Source organism: Nomascus leucogenys, chromosome 22a (genome assembly GCF_006542625.1).
Source record: "Nomascus leucogenys isolate Asia chromosome 22a, Asia_NLE_v1, whole genome shotgun sequence".
Taxonomy (NCBI): Eukaryota; Metazoa; Chordata; class Mammalia; order Primates; family Hylobatidae; genus Nomascus; species Nomascus leucogenys.
In genome coordinates, this window is record NC_044402.1 from 102,069,163 (window position 1) to 102,093,148 (window position 23,986).

The window sequence follows — 23,986 nt, forward strand, 5'->3', positions numbered from 1 at the left end:
TGAAGGCAATTATCCTAAGCAGACTAACACAGGAACAGAAAACCAAATACCAAATGTTCTCACTTATAAATGCGAGCTGAACAATGAGAACACATGGACACAAAGAGGGGAGCAACAGACAATGGGGCCTACTTGATGGCGAAGGGTGGGAGGAGGGAGAGGATCAAAAACTACCTTTTGGGTACTAGGCTTATTACCTGGGTGATGAAATAATCTGTACACCCCCATGACACAAAATTTATAACAAACCTGTACATGTATCCTTGAACCTAAAATAAAAGTTAAATTAAAAATATAAATAAATACAAACAGAACAAAACCAGAAAATTCCAGAACTTCTTTACTGTACACAAAAATCTAAATTTCTTAATATGGAAACCAAAGGTCTGCAAAATGTACTCTCCTAGCTCAGGATCATTATTTATTCCTCTTATTTTTGGAATCTATTCTTCTTTTATTCAAGGACCAGCTCAAAGGTCAGCTTTTAGTTAACTCTTATATCCCATACACATATCCTAAAGGCAGAGTTAACTGCTGTATCCAAGCTACTTCTTGGCATATCCTTGTCAGCCTAAATAACAGAGAGGGAGACTCTCTGAAAGAAAATGATGTTTATTCAGGAGTAGGCATTGCAATAAGAATACAAGTGCTACAGTAAACTATGTGCATTTACAGGGAGGTCAAGGAAGACAACAGTTTTTAAAGCAAAAACTATTGTTTTGAGAGAATTATCCTTGGCTACAAGGATCAGTAACAAGGATGTTGCCAGCTGGACATTGCACAGGCAGCTGCTAGGCAAATGTCCTCATAGAAGTATTTAAGGTTGTGATGGCCTTTGTGCAAGGTGTGGTTTTGTGCAGTCTTTTATGATAGTCCTCATTATCAGGCATCTGTGCATGAAAATCCTCCTTTCATGGCCTTCCCCAGTTCTATTTGTTAGGATTTTTAACACAATGACTACAACTTGATTTTGACAACTTTCACATCCTATTAGTGGGCTCACACTATTAGTTGCTAATCTCAAAAGATAGAGTTCTTTAGGGGCAGGAACCTGCACCTCACCTTGTGCTCCTCAGAGTACATGGCCCAATATCCCAAGGCCCTTAACACGTTTGTCATTATTTCAGATTTATACTATGTGGTGTGTTAATTATTGCACCCAATGAAACTTGCTGTCCAGCAGCTCACTCTGTTCTTAGGGTTCATGTTATGCAACATTAAGTACACAGCATCACAGATGAAGTCGTCTTATTTTTTTAAAAAATCTAATCAAACCGCCTGACCTAACCTCCAGTCTACAGGAAATTCAGGAGATTGAGGAACAAATTAAGTGATGTCATTAGGAAAAAGTCAGACAATTACAAAATGTAGGTGGGGCACTCTAAAGCAAAACTAGCTTGGACTCTTCAAAAACTTGTCATGGGAAATTAGAATGGTACCGCCAACTCTGGAAAACAGCTTGGCAGTTTGTAACTACATACAACCCATCAATTTCACTCCTGGGCATTTATCGTAAAGAAATGAAAACTTAATGTTCACAAAAACTTGCACATGAATGTCCACAGGAGCATTATTCAGACTGGAATGAGCCCAGATACCCTTCAATAGGTCAATGAGTTAAACCAAACAAAACAGTTAAAGGAAATAACTATTGATACACACAACAGCTGATGACTCAGAAAAAAAGAGATCAACAGAAAAAAAGCGAATCCCATAAAATTACATACTGTATGATTCAATTTATAACATTATTGAAATGACAGAGTTTTAGAAACTGAGCTCTTTGTACCTGGCCAAGGGCTCTGATCAGCAAGGTGCCCGTGTGTTATCTACCCAGTGCAGTGCTTCACCAGGTTGGCAATAAAAGTATTTTAAGTCAGTGAGTAATGAGAAACCATGATGCCCTACCAATTGGACTGGATCAGCTTGTATGTCAACCTAGTCCACTGTAAGCTGGAGAAAGTTACATGAATTCTCATCGACAGCTTTAGCAATGTGCCTCAAGTATCACTGTGAGATCATTCCCTACTTCCTGGAGACATGCCTTAGCAGTGAACTTCTTCCAAATTTCCCTGTCATCACAGTCAAACAATTTTTGAGAGACACCAGAAACATCAGGGAAAACAGAGTCCTCTGTACAAGTCCTTAATCAGGGAATACTCAATGTTTTTCCCTGATGAAGGACTTGCACAGGGCTACTAGCTGCTCAGGTTTATATGCCTCCTGGGTCATTAGGAGATCTGAAGTCTAAGTTGTACTTCCCAGACCTGGAAGAATTCAAAGGCAACTATGCCCATGCCAGTTACATATTATCAATGTAGCCAGCTTTCCCAAGTGCATTCCACAGCAGCTCTAGCCTTCTTTATTCTCTAGGATATATAGCTTTCTATTGCTGCCATAACCAATCACCACCAATTTAGCAGCTTAGTCAGCATACACTTGCTATCTTACAGTTCTGTATGTCAAAAGTCTGACATGGGCAGCACCAGGCCAAAACCAAGGTATCCACAGAGCTGCATTCCTTTCTTGGCTCTAGGGGAGGATTTGTTTCCTTGCTCATTTGGGATACTCATAGAACTCAGTTCTTCGTGGTTATGTGACTGAAATCCATTTCCTTGCTCATTGTCGGCCAAGGGCCATACTCAGCTGCAAGGTCATCACTCTCCTTGGCTCATGGCCGCCTCTTCCATCTTCAAAGCCAGCAGTATCACAACTTCTGACCTCTCTAACCACAGACATAAAAGGCTTTCTTCTCTGCTTTTAAGGACTCATAAGATTACACTGGACCCTTCTGGATAATACAGGATAATGTCCCCGTTTTAAGGTTCATAACCTTAATCACATCTGCAAATCGCTTTGGCCATGTAAAGTAGTATATTCACAAGTTCCAGGGATTCGGACATGGACATCTTTAGGAGATATTATGCAGCCTACCACAATCCCCCACATTGGCAGCAGCTTTCTCACATTTCTCTTTGATGACACTGCTCAAGTGTGCTAAGCCTTGGCTCTAATGAGCATGGCTTCCCTCAAGTTTGCTGACGGGGAAGATTATGAACTCCTATACTGCCAGCTTATTGCCAGAATGAGAACCATTGCTGGTCACTGGAACTAGCAGGATGCCTTCAGAATTGCCAGCAAATTCACAATTCTGTGACAGCAGGGAGAATCCCTTTTCGGCAGCTCCAGCCTTACAAACAGCAAAAGAGATTCCTAGTATAATGTTCACTCCAAATTTAGACCTATTCTCAGGGTCAACCATCTGTATCATCAATTTGTCAATCCTCTTGTGTTCTATAACATTCAGCTGCTTGCTAATCAGGGCAGGCCCATAGTTTTATTGATATGCTCAACAGCCTTTGAAACATTTTTTCCCATAGCTAGTCTTCTCCTCATCTTGAGCTCTAGGGTCTCATACACAACAGCTGAGATACCACTGGATATAGTTCTGAAGAGATCTTTCCCAGTGCAGGACCTATCTCAAGAGTGGGATTACCTGGAAAGCCAGAAACCTCTCTGACAAAGAGCTGGAGAACAGAGATGGTGAATTTCTACTCCTATTTCTTGTCACTCAGAAAAAAGGGACAGAGGAAAGGGTACTGCAAATGTCAACTGGGAGCCTACAAGCTCACAGGGCTCTCCTTTATTCCCCTGAGACTTGCCCTGCTCAGCCTCTTTTGCTACATAGATTTTTTAAAGCTCCCTCTATGACCCTGATGTACAACCAGATATGAGAACCACTAGTACAGATTATAATGAGAAGCAACTTTTTAGTTACTTCTAGGTAAAAATTTTAGGTTATAAAATTTTAGGTTATATAATTTTTCAAACAAAAGATACATTCCCTTTTTATTGGTCATGATGTAGAGCATCTTTCAAGCTAAATTATATTATAATTATTACATGATAATCACTAAGCCAGTTTCAGAAAAGACAAATTTCATATTTCAATTTATTCAGTAAGGGGAGGTCAAAAATGAAGGCTTTTTTTCCCTTCTACCATATTCGCTAAATTTATGTTTAAACCTGATATATATTTTATAACACTATGTAAGTTATGGCTTTTTCTAAACCAGTGCTTTTTAAGATAATAGTTGTAAATACAACTGTTTTGAGAAAATAGGAAATAAAAACTTTCACTTGCTGGTTTCTAGTTCATTATTCCCTTTGTCATTAAGATGATAATGCTATACAAATTAATATTTAGACATAAATAGCAAACACAATTTTAACATTTTTCATATTGAGAGATGTTTCAGTATTATATAATCAAAAAACTATTACAAATACACATGTATACATCTTATAAAAATACATTTAAAAAAAAAATGGGACAAATACTGGGTCATTGTTCCTCCAAAGGTGAGCTGGTATTATGAAGAGGCTTTGATTTCTTTATCTTTATCAGGATATTCTTCCACCTCTGAGGAGAACATTAACTCTGGAGAAGAAAATGAACAGATCATACTTAAAATTGTTTCCCAGTGCCTCCAACAGAGTTGTATAGCTTATTTATAAATAGTCCTTTAAAAAGTTGACATAATATATACTAATAGAAAGCCCTCAAGTAAGATTTCTTGACAGTGAAATCTGATTTAAAAGGTAAGCTGATAACAAATGTACAAGTTTTACATTTTAAAATATTTAAATTTTAAATTATAAACCCCTTAAAAGTAAAATGTAATAGAGACAATATACAAAATCCTACCTGGAAATTTAAGTCACTTAGAGAATCAAAGATCATTAAACAGCTAAAATGTCTAATTCTACAGTGATCGGATCATCTGAAACATAGCGGACAGATACAGAGGAAGGACTTGGAACTAACAAGAGATGTGTGCCAGGATATTTTAAATGGGTCATCCCATTTAATCATCAAAACAACGCAAGAAGCCAGGTATTATCATCTCATTTTATACTTACTTTTTAAATCCACATGTTGTATGACTAACATGGCCTTAAAAGAACAGGATTCTGGAAATATTTAGACTGAATACTGCACAATCCAGATGCAGTTTTGATGCCGACCACAATGTAGAATGTTATTAGCTGACATTTTCTACATTTAAACTATTACTTAGCATAGATGTTGGCGAAATTCTGCATGCTAAGGCTTCTGAGGCAGATAGGTTGTAAATAGTTGGTCAAATCAAAAATAAAATAATAACCAAGCCCAGAAAATATCCATAAAAGATGTTTGGCCAGGCGCGGTGGCTCACCCCTGTAATCCCAGCACTTTGGGAGGCCGAGGCGGGCAGATCACGAGGTCAGGAGATTGAGAATGTCCTGGCTAACATGGTGAAACCCTATCTCTACTAAAAATACTAAAAATTAGCCGGGCGTGGTGGCGGGCACCTGTAGTCCCAGCTACTTGGGAGGCTGAGGCAGGAGAATGATGTGAACCTGGGAGGTGGAGCTTGCAGTGAGCCGAGATCGACCCACTGTACTCCGGCCTGGGTGACACAGCAAGACTCCATCTCCAAAAAAGATATTCAAGGGTAAAACTGTTGAACATTGGCCAAGGAAACACAATTTACAATACAAATACTAAACAGTTCCTCAAGCAGCATAAAAGGTTAGCAGTTTGCTAATATGATGATTCTTCTTCAGGTGTTCCAGAAGGGGTCTGAGGACTAGAGAAGAGTGAATCACTGCACACTGAGCATGTTAAAAGAGTACTAAACACTGTTAGACAATGAACGGTTAGGAATTTGTACCAAATAGAGGAGGAAGAATAATTCACTTGAGTATGTGTCTGACAGAGAGGCTATGTAGACGAAGCATGACTTATTTCAAAATTAAGAGATACTTTCATCAGCAGGAGACTAAGAGAAGTGAAGAGCAAAGACTTTTTCTAAATTACTTGAAGGGTTCCAAGAGAAGAAATACCTCCTGAAAATGCACAAGGGCCACAGAAGCCCCTCATTAAGTAGTTCCAGACTCAAGCCCTCCTAGACACTCCTCCCTGCTTCTCTTGGCATTCTGTTACACCACTTTATTTTCTCTCTTCTTGTATCATTTTAATTTAAATGTGTCTTTGTTATTGGAATATTATAAGCTATACCTATTAAAAGGAGGTTTATAAAACCATTATAGAAGATTTCAGGATATTCTTATACTATTTTTTTTCTTTAATACCTTCACTAAGATCCATGCCTGGCCTATAAGACAAAAATAGCCAAGATAATCCAACCAGAAGAGCCACCACGAGATTCACCACAATCCATGGCTGGAGAATCTGTTCCTCAATTCCTGCTTCCCTAAAAATGTAGAAATACTCATTAGAAGTGTCTTCAGTTTGGTTCATATACACAAATATATCTATTTTATGAACTTTAAGAAAAAACAGCAGTCCTCTCCTAGAGAAATAACAAGTAAAGCGTGAAAGAAAATATAATTTCCCTGTAAAATATACTACATATATAATGACAACAAGGGTTCAAAGGTTAAACTCTAAACAGATCTGCTGTATACATTCATATAAATGCAAAGTTAGTATTCCCAAAAAAATTCTCTAAAAGTTTTCCTTCCAACTACCATGACATTAGTCATCAATAAAGTATCTTTGCTTTCTCTTTACCTAATGTCCCTAGCCGCTCTCTCAAAAAAGACTACTTTTGGATGCTACATGCAGCATTTGGGGACAAAGAAAAAAAAAAAAAGACTGCTTCTCTAAGTTTTATGAACTAGAATCTCAGCCATCCTGTCAGCTTCATGGCTGGCCACTGATCTGCAGATGTTGGCTCTCCCTATTCTGCTCTTTCTAGCATTGCTTGGTTTTCTGAATCTATCCCAGCTACTCACTCCCATCACTGTTCTGGGGTATGAAACTCCCTGATAGGGGGTAAGTAATGCAGGGCTCCTTCCGTCCATCGTATGATGACTTATTTTAAAACTATAACTTGGCTGGGTGCAGTGGCTCATGCCTATAATCCCAACACTCTGGGAGGCCAAGGTGGGTGGATCACCTGAGGTCAGAAGTTTAAGAACAGCCTGGCCAACATGGTGAAACCCCATTTCTACAAAAATACAAAAATTAGCCAGGCATGATGGTGGGTGCCTGTAATCCCAGCAACTCGGGAGGCTAAGACTGAAGAATCACTTAAACCCAGGAGGCGGTAGCTGCAGTGAGCCAAGATAGTGCCATTGCACTCCAGCCTGGGCGATACAGCGAGACTCCATCTCGAAAAAAAACAAACGAAGAAACTATAACTTGAAGATCTAAAACAGATTTTTAAAAGGAAGATATTTCATTAAAAATGCAGGTGGACGGCCGGGCGCGGTGGCTCACGCTTGTAATCCCAGCACTTTGGGAGGCCGAGGCGGGCGGATCACGAGGTCAGGAGATCGAGACCACGGTGAAACCCCGTCTCTACTAAAAATACAAAAAAAATTAGCCGGGCGTGGTGGCGGGCACCTGTAGTCCCAGCTACTCGGAGAGGCTGAGGCAGGAGAATGGTATGAACCCGGGAGGCGGAGCTTGCAGTGAGCCGAGATTGCGCCACTGCACTCCAGCCTGGGCGACAGAGTGAGACTCCGTCTCAAAAAAAAAAAAAAAAAAAAAAAAAATGCAGGTGGACAAAACAATAGTCACCCATTAACCAAAGGAATAAGTAGTTTCTTGCCATAGATTTGGAAACAAAAACAGAGCCTTCATTATTTGTAGATGAAAAAGAATGGAAGGATAAGAAAAGTTGCTGTTACTGCCATTAACGATTGTTAATGTCATTGTGAATTCTTACCAGAGGCTGCCATTAACAGAAGAAGGTGTGTAAAGGTGGATTCTGTCACTTGTCATTTGCTGACTCAGAGATAGTATAAGAGCAGTAAAGTACACTGAGAAAAAGACAAATGAAATTACTAATAATTTTTAACAACCTGGTTTATTTTGAATTTATAGATTAATATCGAAAATAATCTATACTTTGGTGACTGATGATATAAAAGAAATTTATTTGACCAAATAAATATATTTCAATAGGCCAGATATCCTTATATAAATTTTTGAGAACAATAGGTGCAGAAGGATCTTTTGAGACGTTCACTATTTCATCATTAGAACTGACAAGAACCTAGAAGATCTTTTTAAAAGTTAAATGACTTGCTCAAGGTCCTAAAACTAGTTTTATTAATATTCTCAAAACTTAGAACAAAATGCATTCTAAATGATCAGAAAGATATAAAATAGTGTTTGTTATTAAAAGGCCATACCCACTGAATCTGTTTAAAGTAGAAAATACAAAAGTTAAAAAGTAAGTAATATAGTACAATAAATTAAGCTTTTCAAAGTTATTTAGATGAACCTCAATTGAAAAAATAATTCTATCAATATTATGCCTTTTAAGTTTCTAATTACAAATTCACTGAACAGCTATAGGTAATGTTTATAAGGAGCAGTAATACAACTTTAAAAAAAATTATATTTATCCTGGTTCAAAATTATGGTATAACTCAAGTATTACACAGTTATCAAGTTAAACTGTTTACTCACAGAAAGATGCTAAAGCTGTAGGATCCAGGGCCAAAAAATTTCGGATTGCTACCGATATTTTAGCAAAGTCAATCCTAGAAAATATAAAAGCTTCTTGTCACAGCGCAGTTGTAAACTTCTTAAGAAAACTTTACTTTCTTGACTACAGTTTTTTCCTTCTCTATTCTAATGCTACCACATATACTATTACTAGGTTTTAAGTAGCTACAGTGTATACTTAACACACATGACAAAATTATCTTATTTACAAAGGCCACATAAAACATCTAACTAGACTACTTTGGACAACATTCCTTTGGGGTTAAAACATCCTAAAGAAAATTAAACTTGATCTACAAAATTTCATTAGTTTCTACCTCTTTCTATTACCCATATCATTAGGCTCTAATTAGGTGGATTTTTTTTAAAAGGGGTTACATTGTATTCCCAAAAATATATGTTGAACTCCTAACCTGGAGTACTTATGAATGTGACCTTATTTGGAAGCAGGGTCTTTGCAGATGAAATAAAGATAAGGTCATTAGGATGAACCCTAATCCAGTATGACTGGTGTCCTTATTAGAAGAGACACAGATACAGGGATACACAGGGGGAAAGCGCTGCATGACGACAGAGGCAAATATTGGAGTGATGCATCTACAGCCAAGGAATGCCAAGGACTGTCGGCAACCACTGAAGTGAGGGGAAGGGCATGAAACAGACGCTCCCTCAGAGCCCTCGAAAAACGAATCAACCCTGGCCACATCCTGATTGCAGACTGCTCGCCTCCAGACCCGTAAAAGAATAAATGTGCTGTTTTCAGCCAGCCAGTGTGTGGTACTTTGTTACAGCAGTGCTAGGAGACAAATACGAATGCTCTGAGTCTCACCTATAGCTGATTTAGATGATATTAAGGAACTTCTGAGCTGACTATATTTGGATGAAATTTTGGACTTATGAATTGATGCTGGAATGGGTGAAGTCTTTTGGGAATATTTTGTTTACAATAGTCTCATCCCCTCAAAAAAGAACAGAAGTAGACTGGCCTTAAAACTTTTTGAAGTAATATTGATACTCTATAATTCTATTTTGAAAACTGTCATGCTCAGTGACACATTTTGCTCAGCATTTCCTCCTGAAGAAGTTAGACAGATCTGGAGTCATAGGCATTACCTGTCAAAAGCTGAAATTGTACTCAGAGCCAAAAGCAAGTACAGAAGACTCTGGAATGGATACGCTAGGGTCTTGTATTGCTGCAGAAGGTTTGAAAGGTTGGATAGCTGATCTCCTGCTAGAACATATATCACAACAATATTCCACACAGCACAGCCAGCCAAGAATCCATGAGAAAAGAGACCAATCATCCTGAATGGAAAAGGGTTTGATTATTATACATGAATTACTAAAATAAAAAGCTAAAACATGTTTAAAATCTCTTCATATACAAGAATAAAATTCAGTATTTCATGACAAGTAAAAGCAAGCTCTTTCTTTTTAGTTACACTGATAAGTAGATCATTCAATTCCATTTAAAATGGATCATTCAATTCCATTTAAAAAATATACCTACCCCATTTTAAGTTTTCATTTCATTAACAGTATTGAACAACCAAGAGGTTATTTTTTTCTTTAATGACAGAACTCAGTTAACATTTGTTTTAAGAAAAGTCCAACAAAAGCAGCCACCTGAAAGCCCGGTGTACTGTAAGTGCCACATCTCTGGTGGTCCAGGAAGGCTTCATGTCCATTGACACATCTATGTTTTCTGTGGTCTTTATCAACTCTGAACGATCAGCAGCGTGGAATCTCCCTAAGAACGCATAATGTAATTACTAACAACTAGCGAGAGAGAAGCCCTGGTAGCCCTTTTTTTTTTTTTTTTTAAATTTCACACTCAGGTAGCCACAAACTAAGACTGAAATATTGCTGTTGTATCTGAAAATTCTCCTTGACTCAGTACCTATTTCAGAAGGATCTTTTCTTTGGGTTCCTTAAACATAATTTTTCATCTTGAAGAAAAATAAGTGATGTCAGTGTATTTTCTTCTCAATCCAAACTGAAGTAACAATTTCAGAAATCAATTATATTTAATAAAAAAATGAACTTTCAACTCAGAATAAAGTCTAGAAACCTTTAACATGACCTAGTCTACACAGTTCTAATTTAGAGACTTCAGAAGTGTTAAAGTTTATATGCCTATACTATCAAGGTAAGTCAATATTTGAAAACTACTTTAAATTTCTTAGGAAAAGATGTCAGGATGTATATCATGGCTTTCTGGGATGACAGGAAAGAAATGGGCTGCTTCATAAATTTCTCTTTAGAACATTCCTGTGAAGAACATCAGTTCAAGAGTCAGCACTGCAATATTGTATGAGCAGGGCTTTAGCCTTTTTACTGTTGATTCAGAGGCTCCTTCTTGTATATCTAGTAATCCACAAATAGACCTCAGGAAACAGGAAAGGTTCCATTTCAATTATCCTCACCAAACCCAGTTTGCAGGTGTTTTGGAGGATGAAAGACAGGGGTGTGACAATTTTCCCTAAGAAAAGACAACTTCTGGGCAGACAATAGAACCACTGGTGCCTTTTATGGCCAGTTACTCTAGCAGGGAAATTTCTATGCTAAGTGAAGCAAGAATAAAAATGAGGATTAAGTGATACTGCTTGAAAAAGAACTGCAGTAAATTAAATAACCACATGGTAGATGAATAAAACCAAGTGACTAGAAGTCATAAAACCGCAGTTCAAGTCCCAGTTCCAGTCTAACCAACTGTGAGACACTGGGTAAGTCAGCCTCTCTAGACCACAGGTTTCTTATTGGCCAAGAACTGCAAGATCCCTTAAATGGGATCTTATGAAGTAGAGTTCTAAAACAATGTACACAAAACCCAAATTGTAAATTTTAAGGACTACCCTTTCTGTTTCAGATGAGTTCTTTAGGCAGCATATCCTTAACATATCCATGGTAGTATATAGTCATGATCATGCTTTGAGTAGGTTTTTCTTAAACACTGTGTTATAGACTGAATGTGTCCCCCAAAAATTCATATGTTGAAGCCCTAACCTCCCAGTGAGCGTGAGGTCACTGGGAGGTAATTAGATTTCGATGAAGTCATGAGGATGAAGCTCCCATGATGAGATTAGAGTCCTTTTAAGAAGAGGAAGACACACCAGAGCTCTCTCTGCCACATGACAACACAGTGGCAGCCATCGGCAAGCCAGGAAGGGACCTTCTCCAGTAACCTAATCTGCTGGAACCTTGTCTTGGACTTCCTAGCTTTAGGAACTATGAGAAATAAATGTCCATGGTTTAAGCCAGTCCGTGGTATTGTTATAGCAGCCTGAGCTAAAATACACTGCAAACCTAGTCTCATAGCCAGTATACATTATACAATGTCAGAACTATCTTGCAAAGGAATATACAGCTATAATGTTGTATTTCTTATTTAAATGGTAGTATCACCGTGTATTTTCTCTCTTATTTTCAGTTGTAGAATTTATATCATTATCTGTCCCATCACAACTACTACCAATTACAGCAAACTGGTAAAGCACAAGAAAGAATAAAGAATCAGGCAGGGGTGGGGAAGATCTTTACATTACCCATAACCCCATAAATCCAGAAACAACCAGCATTAATATTCGAGCCTATTTCCTTCAAGTCTTTTGTCCTATGCATAGATCAAACTGTGTGTGTGTGCACATATGCTCATTTTTTATCAGAATCTTTCCATAAAATGAAAAATTCTCCCTAAGCACTATGTTTAATGGTGAAGAATATTATTATATAGATACACCACAACTTACTGAAATTATTCCTCTCCTATTTCACATTTAGGTTGTTTCCAGTTTTCCACTCTCATGAATCATAGCATGATGACTAGTTTTGTGTATAAATTGTTGTACATAGTTTTGCTTAATTCCTTAATTCAGATTTCCAGAAGTATAAAGGATATCCTTGTACAATTTTTAAAGAGTTCATATTCTAAAACAAGGCATCTACTTACGGCTTTTTTCCACAAATACTTTGCCTACAGGCTGGCTAATGCCAGTGGGTGCAGTGAATACAGACTGCTGTTCCACAGGAGTTTGCTCATCAGTGATTATGTCTTCATCTTCTACTCCTAGCTCATTGGCATACTGTAATTCTGCTGGCTGGGTTTTCCTGTAATAAGGAAGTATGTATGAAAAAGAGATGATTATTGAATTTTTACAGACTTACATAAGGAACTAGCTATAAATATAATGGAAAGGGCCCTGGACTTGGAGTTAAGAAATTTGGTTTTTACTCAAATAAATCAGTTATTAACTATTATGTGCAGCAAGTTACTTACATTTCTGAGGGCTTCAGTTTTCTCATTTGAAAATTGAAGTGACTGAACTAGATCTGTAAGCTTCTTTCCAAATTTAAAACTGTATGATTCTGTATAGACACTGATATGGTTTGGCTATGTCCCCACCCAAAATCTCATCTTGAATTGTAATAATCCCCACCTGTCAAGGGACTGTTCTGGTGATAGTGAGTTCTCAGGAGATCTGATCATTTTGTAAGGGGCTTCCCCCTTCACTCAGCTCTAATTCTTCTCCTTCCTGCTGCCCTGTGAAGAAGGGTGTGTTTGCTTCACCTTCCACCATGATTGTGAGTTTCCTGAGGCACCCCCAAGTCATGCTGAACTGTGAGTCAATTAAACCTCTTTCCTTTATAAATTACCCAGTCTTGGGTATGTCTTTATTAGTAGTGTGAGAATGGACTAACACAGACATTGATCACTATTTGTAGGTTCATTTTCAAATACAAATAATAGTGCTATATATATGCCTTCCAGTGTTATTTCTTTAAAGTATACTACTCATTTTATCTTAATGCTAAAACACAGTTTTACTTATTCCTGAAATAATCATAATTTGAATTCTGTTAACATAAGAAAATAAATCACAATAGTCTAATTCAATTATCTTTAATTTTTAAATACCCTTAATGTTTACTTTTGCTACTTATATATTCTATTTGTGTTCCTCTTTTTTAGAGATGTCTCTTAAGTATTTTTATTTAAGTACAATCTTAATTTATTTATTTTCTCAGTGGTTTACTCTTCTCAAATTTATCATTAGATTGGTTTAACTGATTTGTTGTAATAATACTTATCCTAGAGGTATACAAATACAAGTATGTAATAAGAATTAATGAGAAGCTACTGTTTGGGAGCTCCAAACAAAGCATCAGGGTAATCCTGGAGAATAGTTAGAAGAATAAATAAATTCTTACTTTGTCTTCCTCCGAGGTTTTTGAATAACTGCCTCCTCAGCTGGCTCCGCATCAACACCATTTTCATTCCGTAATACAGATGAACTAGATGACTTCTTTTGGGTGGAGGAAGTCTCCAATTCTGAAAACGAAATAAATTTAACTTTTCAAATAACTAAAACATAAAAAGAAAAGTAATGTACAAGACTTGCATAAGAGAAAAGAACTTCAAGAATTTTAATTGGGCAAAAATGTTTTCACTATCTTACAAATTTTTAATTTTTTAAAAATGTTATACTTCTAAACTCTCAATGTAAAAATTGAAATTGTAATGCCAAACAATATGGAAAAAAATTAAGTAACCCAATACCCAGGCTGTGTTGAAGATTCCCAAGATTATCTCCTGGTTCACTGACTTTCTAGAAGGGCTCACAGAACTTGGAAATCATCACACTCACAATTATTGTTTACTACAGCAAATGGATTTAAAGCAAAATCAGCAAAAGGAAAAAGCACATGGACCAAGTCCAGAGGAAACCAAGTACAAGCTTCCAAGAGTCCTGTATCAGTGGAGTCAAATAGGATGCGCTAACATTACTGGAGAGTAATGAGTTGTGACAACACATGTGACACATGTTGTACGAGGGAAGCTCATCAGAGACAGTGCCCAAGGTTAGGGGCTAGTCACATAAGCCTAGCACATACCAAAATTCTGGATGCCCGGAAGGGAAGCAGATGTTCAGCAAAAATCACTTTGTGTGCACAAATGCACAGTGAGCCACCTTATAATTTAGGGAAATTTTCTATCAATGTAGGGAGCTGTTTATCATCCAAGTTCCCAGATGCCAGCTAAGGGCCAATCTCATCAGCAGGCTTTTCCAAAGATGGCAGTCTCAGGTCTGCTATATTAACTCTTTTCTGCACACACGGTAGGTATTAAGTTTAAATGAGTCAGTGAAGCCTTCTTCTAATCCACTAGCTACTCTTCCTACCTGGAAATACTAGCTCCCTGGAATACCTTCAAGACCTTACAATTCTATTGTAATAAAATACTTACAGCCTCGACTGGAAATATAATGCAAGCAGTAGAGCCTACCATCCTGAACAAAATAAACGAAAACACAATTTTTAAATCCAGAAACTTAGAAAGCTGAACCTGCCAGGCTTGGTGTACTTTGAAATGGCAATGACAGGTCCTTTTTGATTCAAAACTTAGTTGGGTCCTGAATTTTCTAAAAAAGGTCATTTCTGTAAACACACTTTTCACAAATTATAAAACTAGGTATTGGTATCCATCTTGATTTTTAAACTTGTATCCTAACTAAATTACTAAAAGGGTAGTTTTAATGAAACTACATTTACTGCCACTAATGAAATAAACTGTAGAGTAGTTAAAGCTAGTCTGAGCACCATTTCTGTCTCTTTTCCTTCCTCTGCCATCATCCGCCCCTTCGTTCTCCTCATAGACCCTCAGTGCCCCCAGGCACTGTGGCATCCCACTTCAACTTGCCTTCCAAAATTATGTTCCATTCTCCTGACTTTTCTAGTTCCTGCCCTTCTACTCCTATAATTCTTCCATCCAATCAAGACACGCCGTTTTCTAGAAGGACAAGTAATTAGGAAAATTATAATAAATTATTAATAGGGCTGATGTTAATAGGAGAGCACTAATCTCCCCATCTTTGTTCCTTCCCTGAGTTTTACTCCAGTACAACCCTTTGTCATTTTTCTAATTATTATAAAAGTCATAATGCTCAAAATATAAAAAATTAGTAAAATATAAATGAAGGAAGAAAATTTTAAAAATCATACTTCCTCCTTCTAAAACTTCTACCACTGTAACACTGCTATATTCTTCCATTCTTTTTACTATGTAGATATATGTACATATTTACGTTCTGGGTTGAACTGTGCTCCAAAAAAAGGTATGTTCAAGTCCTAACTCATAATACCTGTGAGTGTAACCTTATTTGGAAATAGAGTCTTTGCAGATGAAATCAAGTTAAGATGAGGTCATGCTAGATTAGAATGGGCCCTAAATCCAACGACTGATATCCTTATAAGAAGAGGGAAATGTGGACACAGACACACAAGGAAAAATGTGCAGATGGAAGCAGAGATTTGCATTATGCCACCACAAGTCAAACAATGCCAAGGACTGTCAACAACCATAAGAAGCTAGAAGAAATGGCCAGGCACGGTGGCTCACGCCTGTAATCCCAGCACTTTGGGAGGCCGAGGTGGGCAGATCACCTGAGGTCAGGAGTTCAAGACGAGCCTGGCCAACATGGCAAAACCCTGTCTCTACTAAAAAATACAAAATTAGCTGAGCATCATGGCAGATGCCTGTAATCCCAGCTACTCAGGAGGCCAAGGCAGGAGAATCACTTGAACCCGGGAGGCAGAAGTTGCAGTGAGCCGAGCTCGCACCATTGCACTCCAGCCTGGGCTATAAGAGTGAAACTCCATCAAAAAAAAAAAAAAAAAAAAAAAAAAAGAGGCTCGAAGAAACAAGGAAGGATTCTTTTCTAGAGACTTCAGAGGGAGCACAGTCCTGCAGACAACTTGATTTTGGACTTCTCACCTAAGAACTATGAAAAAAATAAACTTGTTTTAAGTCGCACAGTTTGTGGTAATTTGTTATGGCAACCCTAAGAAATTAACATAGTATATTTTACAAAAATGGGATCCTCCAATACATACTATTTTATAACCTTTGTTCTTTAATTTAATAATATACAACTGATGATTATCTGTGTCACCCTAACCATCCTTTTAATGGGTACCTGGTTCCTATTTATGGATAAAGTATGATTTATTTAGCCAGTATCACACCATTAAATATTTGGGTCATTACCAATTTCTACTCTTATAAATAATGCTGCAGTTAACATCCTTTAATTACTGCAGCTATTGAATTCACTACTATTCCCAGAAATCCGGACAGGCTGTATCTATGCTCCTACGAGCAAAGCATGAGTGCACCCATTTCCCATCAATATTGGATTTTATAATTTGAAAAAAGCATTGCCAATTTGATAGGCCAAAAAATGGTATAGTATTTTATTTACCTTGTGAACTGCCTGGGACATAGAAAGACTGAACAAATGTTAGCTGTTGTTTCACTATATTATTGTTAGTACAGAATCTATCATTTCCCCACTAATCTGAAATGTCCATTTCATCATTTACTAGATTTTTCTATGCACTGAGATCTGAACTTTCTGTTTAGTCCTGTATTTGTTGCCCTCCTCTCATAATCTATACATATATGATCAAAAGAGACCTGTAAAGTATTCTTGGCTTAAGCCACTGGAGTTATTCTAGTGGTAAATATTTTAAACATAAAAGCAAGAAACCACCTGTGGGATATGGATATGGGGAAAGAAATGAGAGCAGAGAGGTTTTTATCATGTCATCAAAATCACAAGTGCTATCACAACCTAACCTTGGTTTCTTCACATACCAAGAGGTAGCCTTGTCTTTTTCTGTCTTCTTTGAACAGGAGCCTCTGGGTGCTCTTTGGGTTCTTTAGTTGATGGCTCACTACCCTCAGAGGGCCTTCGACCAGCAGTCTGAGCAAGGCCTTCCAAAGAAGCACTTGCTATAGAAAAACAGAGTAGAAAAAAATGAGATTACTCGAGCAAAGATCACTGAATCTTAAAAAGATGGAGGAAAAGGTAACTAGAATGTTTCCTACAGAATAACCCCATCTCTTTCAGAACTAATTATCCCCCAAATATTTCCTTCCTCCTCACCTGGAACTTTGGGCTTTAAGTTAGGAAAAGAAATAAATGAAGGAATAAGAAAGGCTGAGGAAGAAAAAAAGAGGGGGCTAAAAAGAAGAGCAAAAGATAGGAGGAGGAGAAATTGCTTCAGAACATTTAGAACTTTGAAAAAGGTGGAAAACATTGTAAAAACTGATACCATAAAGAATTCTCTTACTTGCCTCTTGCCTTAAGAATTTTCATCAGCCTCCATATAGTAAAGTCCTTCATTAGTAAGTTAAAGAATGATAAAGTCATCATGGATAATTGGAGTTAGCAGGTAATTTATAAATCTCTTCATTTGGTCATTCACTTCAACTTCTTCCCTCATGAAATCTTTTAAAAGAATTTCAACACATACCTGACTGCATTCCCTTCCTTGCTTGTCTTCTTCACAAAAGAAGAAACAGAAATTGCACCGGGTACAGTGGTTCATGCCTGGAATCCCAGCACTTTGGGAGGCCAAAGCAGGCGGATCACCTGAGGTCAAGAGTTTGAGACCAGCCTGACCAACATGGCAAAACTCCCTCTCTACTAAAAATACAAAAATTAGCCGGGTGTAGTGGCATGCGCCTGTAGTCCCAGCTACTCAAGGAGGCCGAGGCAGAAGAATCGCTTGAACCCAGGAGGCGGAGGTTGCAGGGAGCTGAGATCACACTATTGCACTCCAGCCTGGGCAACAGAGCAAGACTCCGTCTCAAAAAAAAAAAAAAAAAAATAGAAATGTATCAATAAACAAATGAAAATGTTTAACCTCACTAGTATTTAGAGAAATGCAAACTAAAATAAGCTACTTTTCCCCCACTGAATTAACAAAAAAATTTTAAAGATTGATATTGTCTAATGTTGTTAAGGATTTAGAGAATGAGACACTCTCAGACTCTACAGGTAGCAAGATAATAACTAAAGCTTCCTTAAGGTAATTTAGCAGAGTCAGTCATACTAATAACGCACACATCTTGCACCTAGCAGTTCCACTGCTAGCAATCCATCCTACAGAAGTACTTCTTCCCTACCACCCACTATTTTATGCAGAACTGCAACACTGTTGGAATGAAAAATTGGAAATAACCTAAATAAATAACAGACCAGTGATTATGGTACATTATCATGTAATACAATGAAGTCACTGTTTAAGAATACATAGAACTCTATGTATTAAGAAACAAAGATAGTATGTATGATTCCTTTTATGTTTTTGTTGTTGTTGTTTGTTTGTTTTAAAAAAGGAGCAGCAACCACAGAAACCTTTTAGGAGTGTGAGAGGTCACAAGTAAAGAGTGAAGTTAAAGGATCAGGTAAAGATAACCTTGAGGTTTCAAGCCTGAGTGCTGGGAAAATGGCAGGGTCCATTAACAGAAAATCATGAGACGTAAAAAAATTATTTATTCTTAAAGGCGACGATGGATTCTAGATGTGCTGAGTTTAGAGTTACGGATGCAACTTCCAGGATTATTAGTGGGTGACTAAGACAAAAACGAGTTCTGCTCATGACTGAAGTTTTACTCTTTAAATGATGATGTGGCCATGCCTTCAGACTCATGCTCTAATGTAGAGATATTCTGACTGAAGTGAGATATAAGAACTCTGTGTTTCTAAATTCAGTATCTTGTTCAAGGGTCTGGAATCAATCATAGCTTAAAACCATGTATGTTGTCTGGGGATAAAAGACCTTAAAGAGTCCAGGAATATCATGGAAATAGGAGCTTAGATGGCACCGCCTTCTAGTCCATGAATGCGTCCAGATACTCCTTAGGCTGCCCACTGCCCTGCACCCCACCACCACCAGGAATTCCACTGCTTCAAACTGGCCTTAATTCTATCCTCAACGAAGTGGAGATTTGGGGCTGCTGGGGCCTTACTTCTCCCTTATCTGTGATGTTTACTACGCCTGAGGTCCTAGGAAAACTTGTGATCCCACACAACAAACAATAACGTCTTACCTGGTGTGTTTTTTGTTCTGGGCTTCTTTTTCTTAGGACGACTAAGTGGAATATCATCTATAAAGCAGGAAAAAACGTCAACAGAAAAGGCTGCCTAAAATTCAATGCAGAGAACAGTCAGAAGAGAACTGTTAAACAGGGAAGAATTTTCCCTCTCTTCCCTGGGTCTGGCAAACATTTATAGATTAGGGGAAGAAGGCAAGCAATTGAGAAGATCAGAGAGAGCCCACAGTGTGGTACCAGTAGCAGAAACCATGACACAGAAAGTGGGTTCAACAAATATTCATCTGATCCCCTATATTTCCCAGCCTCCTTGCACGTAGGTGTAGTCTATGACTGGTTCTGGCCTATAGGCTGTGAGCAGAAGTGATCTGTGTCATTTCAGAGCCAAACGTTGAAAGAGCCAGTGAGTAATCTTCCAGTTTTCTCTTCCCTTGTTGTGGTAACTGAGGAAGCCTCATGTTAAGATGGTGGGACCACAGCACAGAAGTAGCCTAGATTGCAGGCCAGGCACAGTGGCTCACATCTGTAATCCCAGCACTTTGGGAGGCCAAGATGGGCAGATCACTTGAGCTCAGGAGTTTGACACCAGCCTGGCCAACATGGCAAAACCCTGTCTCTACTAAAAATACAAAAAGTAGCCGGGCATGGTAGCACACGCCTGTAATCCCAACTACTCAGGAGGCTGAGGCAGGAGAATGACTTGAACCTAGGAGGCAGAGATTGCAGTGAGCCAAGATCACACCGCTGCACTCCAGCCTGGGCAACAAGCAAGCCTCTGTCTCAAAAAAAAATTAAAAAAAAAAAGTAGCCTAGATTGCTATATCAATAGTAAAAAGGTAGTGAAAGGTAATGGTCCCCCATTTTTGCCATAGCAGCCTTTGTATTAATTAGAAATAACCCTGTGTGATACTAAGTCACTGAGATTTGGGGGTTTTAGTATAGTATAACCTTGTCTACCCTGAGTAAATGAGACAAAGGAAGGTGCAGTCCTCATTATAGACCTACAAATTAGCCAACAGTTATGTGCTGGGTGACCCCATTCAGGGATGAAGTGCTTTTATAATGGTAAGGTCATCTAGTGCTATATATCAATGACAATTTTTAAATAGTAGTCATGGGAGATTATTTGACAAAAACGTATTGTAGAATTACAAATTACACCATTCAGATTCAGTTTTAAGAGAGACAAATCAAGGAATCAAACTAATATTTGAACACCAAATACTATATTTAGAAAATTTTATATTCACATTAAACTAACTCACCTTGACTAACATGTCATATAACACCAAACAAATTTAATCAGCAGGACAAAGACAAAAAAAGAAACAATTAATTAGAAACCTGTTAATATTCACAGTGAAAACTGACTTAAATCATTACAAATTTAAAATAAAATTAGCTTTCATGTAATAGCTAGTTTACAAACTAGTTTACTGTTTATAATTAAGTGGTTTAGTAACACTGCTAATAAAATAATGTCAATATTTTCTGAACCTACATATACATATTCCCTACTGTCTATTAATAATGTGGATTAAGCAGATTAAGAACTCTTACTTGTCACTGATTAAAATCAGCTTAAACTCTGAGGAAACTATTCTCACAAAGGATCAGAATTCTGATTTTAAAAAAAAAAGACACTAAATCAGTTAGAAAAGGAATGGATCCATTACCCTACCATGTTGATATTCAGGCTTTTAAATATAACATTCCATTATAACTGTTATTCTTATAATTCAAGGATTTTTCACCTTTAAAATTTCAGAAAATCCCTAAATTTTTCAGAAGAGTTTCCTGAATCATTGTAATTTTGCAATGATACTAGTCAATTTTTCCACTGTCTTCATTTTCCATTTTTAAAGCTCAATAATGGAATTACTGTAAATTATTTTTACCTTGGCACAGGTGGAAGGGCTCGTGGAGGACGCTGTGGGGGAAAAAAATAAATTTGCTTGTAAGTAAAAGCCTAGAGCATCTTTACTTCAAACACCATAAAGCTATATATTTTTTTTTGAGATGGAGTATTGCTCTGTGGCCCAGGCTGGAGTGCAACGGCACGATCTTGGCTCACTGCAACTTCCATCTCCTGGGTTCAAGCAATTCTCCTGCCTCAGCCTCCCAAGTAGCTGGGATTACAGGCACCCACCACCATGCCCGGCTAATTTTTGTATTTTTAGTAGAGACAGGGTTTCAACATGTTGGCCAGGCTGGTCTTGAACTCCTGACCTCAGGTAATCCGCCCACCTTGGCCTCCGAAAGTGGTGGGATTACAGGAGTGAGCCACTATGCCCGGCCAAAGCAATCCTTTCAAAAGTCTGTTGTTCAGACATGACAGAAAAATATAATGGATCGGACTAGGATCTTCAAATCTCTTGATAATCTTGTTCATCAGTGAAACCTGGGAGGTACTGATGAGAAACATGGGCAATGTAAAATTTGTTCTCCCATTCTGAATTTCATATAAAATTCTTTCCTTCCTACATTCCTTTCTATCTCTAGGCCAGGCCCTTTTCTAAGCATTAGGAATACACTAATGAACACAATGGAGAGAACTCTGCTTTTATGAAACTTACATTCTAGTGGTTGAGTATTAGAAACAATGTTAAAAATATATATATGATAATATATACTATATATTATATGCAGCATGTACGATAAAATATATATTTATATGCTATATTTAAGACATATATCTTGTATACATATCGTGTATATATATATACACAAGATATACATATATATATATATACACACACACACACACAAAACGTAATGAATGGAGACTGAGTGCTACTTTTGTTAGGGAAAGTTTCTCTGAGTTTGAGCTGAGACCTGAATGAGAAAGCAGCAACCGGAACGAATGCAAATATTTTTAGGTTAAATTGGGCTTGGAATGTTTCAGGTAAAAGGACAACAAGGCTGCCGCACAATTACCAAGGAGAGGTAGGCAGGAGCCAGATTAGTTAGGGCCTTGCAGACCAAGGGAAGAAGTTTGGATTTTGTTTAAATTCAGTGGGAAACAAATGGAGGTTTTAAACCACATACTAACACAATTTTTAAAAAGGCCACTTGCATACACTGGGAAGAATGCGTTTTAGGGCAGAAAGAAAGGTGGGGGGAACCCTTCTAAACCCTCATTTACATGAATAAGAAAAGTGTTTGTAGTTCAGAGAGCATTACAGTTGAGAAGTATTTTAGAATCATATACTAACAGAAATGCCTAGAAGCTAATTTAATGTTCCAAGTATCTCATGCTGCTTGCATAAGACATTTATTCAAAAGGGTTAAATTTTAGACACTCTTGTAGTTTGTCCCATTTAGCAATCCATTCGTTCGAACAGTAGATTAATGCAAGTACTACAAGATTAGGACGAGGCAAGCTGCCGTAATACCACCCAGTAGTCAAAATTACAACTGGAAAAGAATGACAGTCACGGGAACGCGCTATTGTTCTAAAGATGCTACGAAGCGCGCGCGATCGATCCAAGGACTCAGTTCACGTAACTGATTTCAAAAGTCCCGCAAAAATGACGTCCCACCCACCCAGAGACCCAACCTCTAATCCTCAAAAGTAGGACGGCTCAACTGAAGACAAAAATCCTAACAACTAAAAGTAGCTAAGGCTCGCTTACCACAGGATTCTTCCCCATTCTGTGTTTAGCCGGCCTCGGCAGCAGCCGGCCCCCAAGCGCAGGGCGCCCCACCCCTCCCGGCTCGGTCGCGCGCGCAGGCGCAATGCGTCATCGGGCCGCGCCGCCGGGCTAGTACCCCGAGCGCAGCGCCCTGCCGGGATGTTGGGGTGAGAGGCGTGCAAGGGACCTGGATTGGCCAGTCCAGACTAGCCCTGCCAAAAAGGGGGCCTCGGAGTTGGGGGTAGTGGACCCAGGAGCAGAAATCCGGCGACCGTGGCGCTGCAATCACACAACTTTCCCGTGGTTTCCTAAGTGGTCGCGGTGATTTGTTTGCGAGGAGCGGGGCGTGACGGAAGACTTGGTTAAAGGACTCCGCAGGCAAACAACGATCTCTTCTGGGCAGCTACAGACCTCTCCTCGGAGGAGTCTAGGAGAGGCCTGGCTGGAAGCCCCGGCACGCGCCGGGCCCCGGGCCTCAGATAACTGAGGCGTCGTCATGGCAACGCGGGCCCAGGTCCCCACAAACTTCATGCCAGGCCTCTCTGTCCCACTCCGGGAGTTCGGTCCCACTCCGTGAACACTGGAGGGGCGGATGCGCGCTCCCCACGAGCAAGGCTCTCCCTTAGTGATCCCCAGCTCGTTTGCGCCCCCCACACACACCCACCCCCACCCCGCCATGTGCAGCTGTTTACCCACCACCTCTCGAGGCCGACGCGCCCCTCGCTGCTCACCAGGTGGCCCTCCTCCAGCCGAGCCCCCGAGTCAGCCCTCATGGTGCTGTCCCCGCGGGGCTCCCCCGGCGCAACCGCTGGCGGCCCGAGCCCAGCTCCCCGCGACGCCGCGGCCTCCGGGACCTGTCGGACGCCGGGGCTTCGTGGCGCCTGGTGAGGCCGCCGTCCCCTAAGCCAGGTCCCCGCCCGC

At 38.9% G+C, this 23,986-nt stretch overlaps 1 protein-coding gene across 1 annotated transcript; it reads right to left on the reverse strand.

Annotated features, from left to right (window-relative positions):
- Positions 1–322: 322 nt before the first annotated feature.
- On the reverse strand, positions 323–23,143 carry TMEM237 (transmembrane protein 237). Its single transcript, XM_003253948.4, has 13 exons — positions 23,066–23,143; positions 21,329–21,360; positions 20,696–20,700; positions 19,428–19,484; positions 17,184–17,321; positions 13,739–13,859; positions 12,480–12,637; positions 10,157–10,280; positions 9,644–9,835; positions 8,492–8,565; positions 7,743–7,836; positions 6,139–6,260; positions 323–4,441 (listed from the first exon to the last, which is right to left on the reverse strand). The coding sequence occupies exons 1-13, from the start codon at positions 23,081–23,083 to the stop codon at positions 4,374–4,376; spliced, it is 1,203 nt and encodes a 400-aa protein (XP_003253996.1). The 5' UTR covers positions 23,084–23,143; the 3' UTR covers positions 323–4,373.
- Between the last annotated feature and the right edge of the window lie 843 nt (positions 23,144–23,986).

What these genes read in the sequence shown, in the direction of transcription:
- TMEM237 (XM_003253948.4), bottom strand. An exon ending in CAGAACAAAAAACACACCAG is followed by an intron (nt 17,322 to 19,427) that starts GTAAGACGTTAT and finishes GTTTTTCTATAG; the next exon opens with CAAGTGCTTCTTTGGAAGGC. An exon ending in AAACCTCGGAGGAAGACAAA is followed by an intron (nt 12,638 to 13,738) that starts GTAAGAATTTAT and finishes TCCTTATTACAG; the next exon opens with GAAAACCCAGCCAGCAGAAT.